The sequence below is a fragment of the Acyrthosiphon pisum genome, chromosome X (assembly GCF_005508785.2).
Source record: "Acyrthosiphon pisum isolate AL4f chromosome X, pea_aphid_22Mar2018_4r6ur, whole genome shotgun sequence".
Lineage (NCBI taxonomy): Eukaryota > Metazoa > Arthropoda > Insecta > Hemiptera > Aphididae > Acyrthosiphon > Acyrthosiphon pisum.
Genome location: NC_042493.1, coordinates 58498835 through 58508704, shown reverse-complemented (window position 1 = coordinate 58508704; position 9870 = coordinate 58498835). Strand labels below are relative to the sequence as shown.

Here is a 9870-nt window from a genome sequence, read left to right as displayed (position 1 = left end):
AAATTACTATTTGTTGAAAAAGCTGGGTAATAAATTATTTTCTAAATCATCAACTAAATGAAACTTTTCACCTTTAATTACTTTGGATATCTTCCTTCAACAAAAGTTCGATATATATTTTCTGTACATCTGGTCAGCATTGATTCTTCATTAAAAAAATTCCATTTTGATGGTTCATCATAGAGTTCGTCTACTGCCTTATGTTTTAGACGAATGTCATTTGAAAAATCAACGGTACCTAAACCTAGGTATCACTATTATTGTATGGTTATGTTCACTGGTTATACGCAGGTTCTAATATTTAATTATAATTTTATGTATGACTTTCGTGTTTTTTGAAACACGTCCAACAATAACCGCGTGCTGTATCATTTTTTATTGATTTATAAAAACGAAATGTATTTAGCATTTATATAAATTCATGTTTTATTTTATTCACTATCAACTCATTACGTCACTCACGATTTATTACGCTCATAATAATAATATTATGGTTTATTCTAAACAAAACATTAAACAGTGCATGAAGACACAATCGAAACACGTGTATTTCATAAGTTTCAAAGTACTGTTTGATATACATTGCAGTCATATAGGTAGGTACTCATATCAACTGTGGATTGAGTAAAGTAAAATTTTATAAATATGTAATCGAGATGCAATTCGTATAGTCTGTGTGTTTTTTAATTAGTTTATTAATTTGTTTGTGTCTTATCACCGTTTGGGGCAGTAAAACTACTTCGATTTTCTTCAACAGTACCTATCTTGTACGATGTAAAAGTGAATCTAGTTGTTACATTCACGTGGTCAAAATTTAAAATTCCTAATACCTAGTTTTCAAAACTTTGTTTTTGTATTTTAGTATAACTCTAAGTCTCTAAAACAAATGGCCAAAACATTTGTATTAGCATTTTCTATACACCATAAAATATTAAAAATATTTTGATTTGTTTTGAACTGTTTACAGACATTTTCAATTTTTCTATGAATGTTAATACAATTTTATTTGTTGGCTAAAAATGATTGGAAATTTAATAAAATGCTCCTAATATATTGTTACAATGGTGTTTGAAAATATTAAAAATCCTTGGTAATCATTTTTTTTTATAAGCATAAAATATAGCTCTAATTTTGACAAATAGATGTATCAAGTTTAAAATTTGGTAATTATTTTGTAGTTAAAAATTTATAAAATGTTCAACTTTTATAGCTATAAGGAATGAAAATTTAAAACAATAGGTTCCACGTCAATAGGTTATAATACAAACATATTTAGTAATATCATAGACTGACTGATCGTCTGCGATCAGTTTTTCTTACACAATTATATAACCTAACCTAACATTGTTGTTTAAAAAATATGCTGCTAAATGTACATTTTTTAAAATCATACATTTTCTGGATTGAAATGGTTCTTAGAAATGTATTTCTTCGCGGCATATATAATTAATGATTCTGATGTGCATAGAAAAGTTATAGAAATTTACATATTTCTAAGTACTGCAAAAACTTTCAAACATTTGCAAACATGAAACATCTATTGCAATAATCGCAAAATACACTTTTATTGTCACCATGATGGTAATGTTTCCATGCACTATTTTTATTGTGAACCATGCACTTTATCAAAAAAGTTAAATGTTAGTGCAAAAATTACATAATATAGGTACCTACTTAATTGCCTTTTTTATCAAATCATATATCTAATTGATCAAACAATGAAACAAAAAATAAAATGTACAGTGCTACCAATATGTTCAACTGGTGGTGGTTATTATAAATAATATTATGAATATTTAATTATTATTTAATCAAAAAATATTTATCCAAATTTTGGGTAAGTAAAAAACTCTTCGCCTAAACTTGCCTATCGGGTATTTACCTATAGCGCATCACAAACCATTATGTCTTAAGACTAGTATCGCGTAACTAGCAATGAAAAAAATGAAACGTACAACTCGATTGTCACTTATTGCAATTCTCATACTTAGAATGCAATTCGAAAGCAGCCAAATCACACTGAATTTTAAAAGATAAATCATGAATGTTATACACCACACAATCTTAATTTTTCTGATTAATAGTTATGGTACCGGAAACATTTCTACCTGCGTCCTGCTCGTAACCAGTCGAATTTGATCAACACTACTTTTAGAATAGGCCAAAATAAAATATATTTGCCTTCCTATTGAAAAACTGATATGGCAACTCCTGGTACAATACACAGTTACCAGCTATAGGTACAGATTTTTACCAGTCACCACAATATTGTATTTTAGAACAATTTATTTGTTTGCTTTTCATTACCTATAATTTATTAAAATATTAATTTGACTTCAAATGTTATTGTCGACGTTCGTACAAAACCGGCAATACCGGTAAGTAATAATTAAGAAATAGAAGGTCGAATCTGCTGCGCTATATTATAATAACAAACTCGTTATAATATTTTTACAAGCCATAACTTCGTAACCCACCCGCGAGTCTGGTCTGCATAATCGATGGTGGTATAATATATTATATATCGTGTATTTAAAATTGGATTTTTTTATTTTATCTATTCTTGTCATTAAATTTTAAAAATGACGTAGGTGCACTCTTTGTATCTACAATGACAAATCGAATATGCGATTGAACGAGTACCTATAAAATAATATTATTACATACATATTTATCACGGGTGACTTCGCCGTGTTCGTCATATGAATTTATTGGTCGCCGCGGTAGGTACTTATCGTTAAAACCGGATTGACATAATATTACATTGTGATTTATTACGCTCTTCCATTAATATATATTATAATGGGAAGCATCTATAATATTGTTTGCAGGTCACTATTATACGATTAATCGGACCATTTGTTCGAGAAGTCAACCGAAATATTATACCACGATAAAACGCTATTGGCAATAGTACCCATAATATAATATAGATGTCTATAATAGTAATATATTTAATTGATTTATTACTATCGTAATTGCCTATATACTCGTGTATACCTATATATACCTGTATAAACTAGTATATGTATTTAGGGACGTGTATACAATATACATTATATATACGGAGTGATCCATTTACAGTATAAGACACTTATCATTATGAGACGCGAGGTTTACGTTAAATGGACCTACCTGTATATATCGATTAAGCTCGGCGTCTCGAGTTTATGCTTAACCTATAAGTACCTATAATGATGATCGAAGTACATAGTAATTATGCATCGTACCTTGCGTGAGAATGCAATGTGGAGAGTATGACGTAGTTATACTTATATATTATATAGTCTACAAAGCATAACATAAGTGTACAACATGCACAATATTATATTATCGCTCGTGTCCAAGTCATAATATAAGAACGTATTATAGACGGAAATGTACATTATACTATATTAGTCTGAAAGTACATATCTGTTTAAAAACACACGGATGTACAGTAAAATATCCAGTTTTTAATTTACATAACATTATAATATATTATACCGGTATTAAAGAGGAATGGCCGAGTATATATAATAAAATGTACAATTCGCAAACATACGCATAAGAATTAATATTAACAATATTATAAGTATTTTATAACTTTTACTCGCCGTCGCCTGCATAGTAAATGTAGACATGTAGTACCTACCTACGTCAAAGCTCTATGATCTGTCTATCATCCCTTTGAGGTATATCCACGGATAGGTTAGACCTTAGTCTCTTTTGGCTCAGTCCTCAATCACCAATAAGGGGTTTCATATAGGTACCTAGTTGAACTGTTTCATATAAAAGATTCTTGAAGCAAATAAAACAAACAAGTGCGTAAAAAATGTGAATATCTATGCGCGTGTATACTGTATTTGAAAACAAAAACTTATGCTGACAAAACAAATTTTTATTTGTCTTAATGATTAATGGATTCAATTAGTAAATAATTATTTTTCTTGTAAAATATAATGATAATAATATAATTTCGTATTCTTGTGCCATGCTACTATTGACACAAAGTTGAAAACAAAAATTGTATTCTATTGATAACCATCCTTAAGATATAACGCAGATTCGTAGAACTGGTTGCATTTACTGCAGAAAATAATAATATACTCTATAATTTATACCTAGCTTGATTATCGAAGAGTATAATTATAATATATTATAATTTCACATAGGTATATTTTACAAATGATGATGGGACTTTAAGGTCTCCCACCCACCCAGTAGATATTATGTATTTTAACTCGTGTTACTGGCAATTAAAAAAAAAACAAACCGAACAACGAGTAGGTTCGAATATAAACGAATCATTTTTTATTCAAAAAAACCAAAAATCGTTTGATTTACATTATATTATTATAATATTAAAGACAGACTTGTTGTTATATTACATCGGTGATTATTATAGTTACATCGGTACAAACGTCGACGCGGAGGTCCGGGAAATATGAGAGCAAAATAAGGTCGTAGAATACGAGAGAGAGAGTGAGAGTGAGTGAGCAAACGGGACGAGGTGGCCAAAAAAAAAAGCCCATCGCCCGAGACCTAATTTTGAGTCGAAACCTCTGCAGGCGCCATTATGCGATGCCAGAAATAATAATATAATATTTCCCTATTACGAAAAACACTATAATATAACGTACGCGGTAACGCTTTGTTTTACGACGTAATTTTACAAAATAATAATAATAATAATAATAATAATAATAATAATAATAATATAGTGGTAGGAGTAATAATAATAATAATAATTATAATCATAATAAAAATAATAATAATCGTACAGGTGAATTACATCGATGTAGCAGTCCCGTGTTAGGTATTATAATTTAGGGGCTGGGCTACGCCTTCTCCTTGTGCTCCACTCCGTCACCATTCAGCTGTGGCAACTGCTTCTTTTCGTATCCGTTGGGATTTTTGAAGTGCTGTTGAAGTTTTTCGGCGAGGACCGCGTGACCGGCCGCCCGAGCAACGTCCACCGGAGTGACGCCCAACAGGTCGGCAGGAGGCCCAGCGTCCACGTGTCCGAGCGCAAAGACGGCTACGTGCAGCGACAGCAAGTACTCGACCACTTCCGTTTGGTTGGTGAGCGCGGCCTGTGCGGACATAGTATAATATTATATTGGTTATAAAGTTTCCCAGCATAATTGTTACAGCGGTGACCCACTATTATTAGACCCTTCTCATCCTGCCGGGTGGGTTGGAAACACTATCTTAGACTGCGGCTACAAAATATGTGTAATTAATTGTTTATGCAATTATTATTAGCACGTAATTAGCGAGGATTTGCACACATTTATATCACAAATACGTTTTTTTTTTGCAATTGATTCAACATCGAGGAAAAATGTTGGAAATCCAAATTGGTGGGGGGGGGGCATGTGCAAAGTAGGACAAATGATTCGGTTACCCAACAGGTAACGTTATAGTTTCGGGACTGTTTGTGCAAAATACGTGCTAAATATACTAGCGTTGGGTAAATTTAAAAAAAAAGAATTTGTGATTCCTGACGAAGTTGAAGACCAAATGTCGCTAACTGTTAACCCCATCATTACTAAACTTAGCCAAATGTGTGCAAATGGTGAAATTTTTCATGTAAATTTTTGCTAATTGCGTGCTAATAATTGCATAAAAATATCACATTTTTTGTGTAAAGCAAATTTTTGGCAAAGCAATGAAAGTATATATAACGTAGTCTGAGAATAGTTAAAAATACATATCCCCCCTTTCAAAAAAGCCGAGAACAGTATAGATAAACAGGAAATACAAATAACTATTATTCTAATCTTCATTTAAATTATAGACTATAATATTATATAGTACATAGGACACGACACGGTTTTGATAATGTTGAAAGCGAAAACGATAAAATATTTTGCGCAATAAATATTAATAGTTTACTGGTTACGATAACAATATAATACGTACAGCGTGCAATGGTGTTCTGCCGTACATGTCATTGGCCGAATACGGGTCGGCTCCAGCAGCCGCGTAAGATCGCAGCCTCTGCAAGTTTCCCTTGGCCGCAGCACTGTTGAAGTTAACGAGATTAATAAAAACACAACAGTCACATGGTACAATAGTATACACACATCCACGTGGCATTGGAAAAACTATGGTAAGTACTTTTAAAATGCTATTAGGGTAGATTTACAATATCCTTGTTGTCAGATCGGAATTTTTATGTAAACAAATATCTATTAATTTTAAGATAAAATTAAAGCTGCACAAGCATTTAAAATCAGCTCATATTATATTTTATACAATCGCAGATTGATAAACAATCATTGGACATTTAATGAATCAATAGTGAGCAGCTATAGGTAATGACAGTATCCAGTGGCCCACGATTGGTTCATTGTAGCCTGTTTTAGTGGACCATTAAATAATTAATGTTTATGAGACTTGATGTAAATATTGGTCAACGATCGTGGTTACTATAATGCCATATACGTAATATACCCAAATATTCCTCGACGATCACTCACTTGCACAGCTGTTGACCGACATGCTTGGCGGGCGAGTTGAGATGGGCACCACACCTTCGCAACAGCGCGACCACGTCATTTCGGTCGTTTTCGACGGCGTCAATCAGCGGCGTCCTGTCAAATCTAAAACGCGAGTACAACGAAAAATGTTGGTAAAAATTTATAAAAATATATAATATAATATCAGCTACACTGTATTATTACTTCGTTCCCCAGTGGTATATCATTAGACCTATATAATGTATACGGGTGTAGGGTAGAGGGTGGTTTAGTGGTTATATAAGGGAGGTGCCCAATACATATTTGTACAATATACTAAAGATGTGAGTTCATTGTTATCAAATTATAATACTACAATAGAATTTTCTATTATTTTTTTCTTTAATGATGGACACGTTTAATTGACTTACTTGTCTTTGATGTGTACGCTGGCTCCATTCAATAACAGGTACCGGACTATGCGGACGTCTCCCAAGGCGCACGCTAAGTGCAAGGCTGTACGGCCGTCAGCGTTTTGTGCGGAAAAGTCAGCTCCCTGAAAAACGTATAATGAAACGTCTTAAAATCGATACACCTGCTTACGTGGTACAAAAGATTGTTCCAAAAAGATAAGCGAGTGGTTAGCAGTGGCTATGAGACTCGATTAGGTTTTTCCGTTTTTCTGATGTTTTCATGAGCACGACCAGCTTGCAGTCTGACGTACGGCACACTATGTATACCTACATACCTAACACGGATAGACACATATAGACAATCTATATGGTGGAAGGGTTGGTGAAATCACAGTCAATATACAGGGTGGGTTACTATGATTTTTCATTTTGATGACGTGTTGATTTAACGAGGAAAAAATTAAATAAACACGGTGTGCCACTCTGTATATTCAATAATATATTGGTGCTGTTATATAAATATCACTGCGATTGAGGAAGAAGATCAGTTTCCGAGTGTAAACCTACTATAATATAATATACTCACAAAGCCTTTGAGCTCGTCCAGTTTGCTCAAGTCTGAACGAGCGACGGCATTTCCCAGCATTGCGGGAAACAGAACGCCCCCGAGCGCAGTCAATTCTTGAGATCCGTTCACGTGCAACAGGGTGCGGGCAACTGCGTCCACTAGATCCCACTCATCCGCGGCACGGTTCTTCCTTGCCGGTTTTGGCGGTCCACCGCTCATCTCACCTCTCAGATTTGCTCCAAGCATCTACATAAGTTTACAATATTATCGCAATGGTAATTAATAATTATATTAGCTGCAGCGTCTACTCTCTAAACTTTTCTGATAACTCTAAGAACAATAACTGAAACTATCTTCAAAATCGATCTAGTATTTTTTGAGTGTATAAAGCTACAAACAAGGACATTGCATTTTGCTTTACATTTAAATAACAGAAAAATAAGTTAAATTTTATTTTAAAAAACTCTATAACACATGGATCCGGTGGGTCAGCTGGTTTATACAAATTTATTTTTCAGGGATGAAGTAGTTTTTTTATAAAGAAATAATTTTTAGAATCGGTTCAGTAATAGTTATAAAGATTCCCCTATACATATACATTTTACCTCTTTATATATAAGTATAGACATAGGAATACGAATAAATACAAGCGTTTTTGCTTATGTGTACTCACCATTCGTTTGGTGCTCAGGTCCCAGTCATCCTTGGATAGCACGTATGAGAGTTTGGCAAGTGCCGCTTCGGGAGTGATGTCGTTGCCTGATATGACGCCAACCTGGTTCAGCACCTATTTGTATGTATATGCAAAATAAACAGAGACAGTGATCAGTGGCCGTTTTAAATTTGTTTATGTATGCAACAGTTAGATTAATATACTAATCAACTAATCCACTATTGTAATGTAATAGGCTAAATATTCAAATATATAAATAATATTATATGCACGTACATGCCCGGTTTGGTATACGGCCGTCACCGATCCCTTGAAGCACTGACTGCAGTTGAACACGATGACACCCCGATCGGTGGCGGCTTTCAGCTCGGCCATGATGTCGGCGCGGTTTCCGGGCAAGTTTCCAGCTCCATACGTTTGAAGCACTACACCTCTGATGGGTGGCTGCAGGAACGTACGAACCTGTGTCACCCCACACCGGATATCGCATTAGTATAGAACATAACAATATTATACTGTCTAAAGTAGCACCACCGGCCCGGGGGCCTCGCAAAAGACGTCTGCACGAGACAAAGTCATCGAATTGACGTCAGTATAGTATGATAAATTATGCTTCATCGCACCGCAAAAAGTGGCCAAGAATTGGACCAAGTGTAAATTAAATATATTAATTAATGTTATGTAAATATTAATACACGTCTTGGTTATTTATACTTTTTTATTGAACATATATCTTCTAAACCGTTTTAACGCTTTAACTAGGTTTACCATAATACCAATTTATATATAATATCGAATTTTCGGCACTTTTATAGCCACTTTTTGCATGACGAGGACGATAATATCGTAATAATATATTTCATAAACTATAACTATTGTCTACCGTGTCAGCTGTAATGTTGGGGAAAATGCGCAGCAAACTGACGTTCTCGTCGAGCTGTAGGTGAACTGCGAACTTCTCGATGGACCTCGGCCGGAAAATTTGTCTAAACGACACTGCAGTACCAATACACGAACAGCGATAATATTGCAATAATAACGATGGATCATGAAACATACCGTGTAAGTATAAACAGACAGATTAGAGATAGATTCAATATATTTGAATTATTATTGTTTTGGTATTTACGGCTGACACCCGCTGTGTACAGTCGGCAGTCATGGGAGGCATGAGGAATGCTCAATTTTATGTGACTGCGTTTCCAACCCCAAGGGAAATTCAACATTTTGTGAGTGTATAATAGTATAATATTGTATTGGTTCATAAAAAATAATAATCTGTTCTTGGTGTGGTCAAATCATATTTTACAGAGAATCTTTGAAATAACTTTGTGTTCCTTAAACTTTGAACAAATCATTATTTTAATACGAGTGGTCGAGTTACGAGGCTATACGATGCATGGGTAGGCAATAATTTGTCGCACACCGTGACCAGATGACTTACTCCGCACACGTGGGGGTTGATTACGTTGGGGTTGAGTAACACGCAAATTTCATTATCCCAAACAATTGTTGTTTTTTTGAAAAGCAAAAAAATTTTTTTTACGATTTGAAGTATCTGTACTACTAAAATTTTAAAAAAACCTAATTTTGAACTATATATGATTCATCATGTTATTGAGGTTTTAAGGACAATAACTCCTCCCTCTCTAAATATTGTTTTCATATTTTGTGGCAAAATATATTTATGTTAAGGTTTGCTTGTGATAACTTTAATATTAAAGTAATAGATAGTAATTGATCTTATCTAATAAACTCAAAGATAAAATT

At 33.7% G+C, this 9870-nt stretch overlaps 1 protein-coding gene across 1 annotated transcript in view; it reads right to left on the bottom strand.

Annotated features, from left to right (window-relative positions):
- Window positions 1-4266: 4266 nt before the first annotated feature.
- The window catches only part of LOC100164179 (L-asparaginase), a gene marked incomplete in the record, with an annotated part of 15728 nt that continues 10124 nt past the window's right edge, over window positions 4267-9870 (bottom strand). The window contains 8 exon segments of the mRNA XM_016806672.2: window positions 4267-5075; window positions 5908-6010; window positions 6468-6590; window positions 6878-7002; window positions 7446-7673; window positions 8101-8214; window positions 8377-8562; window positions 8984-9096. Of these exon segments, the coding sequence (XP_016662161.1) occupies window positions 4821-5075; window positions 5908-6010; window positions 6468-6590; window positions 6878-7002; window positions 7446-7673; window positions 8101-8214; window positions 8377-8562; window positions 8984-9096 (1247 nt within the window).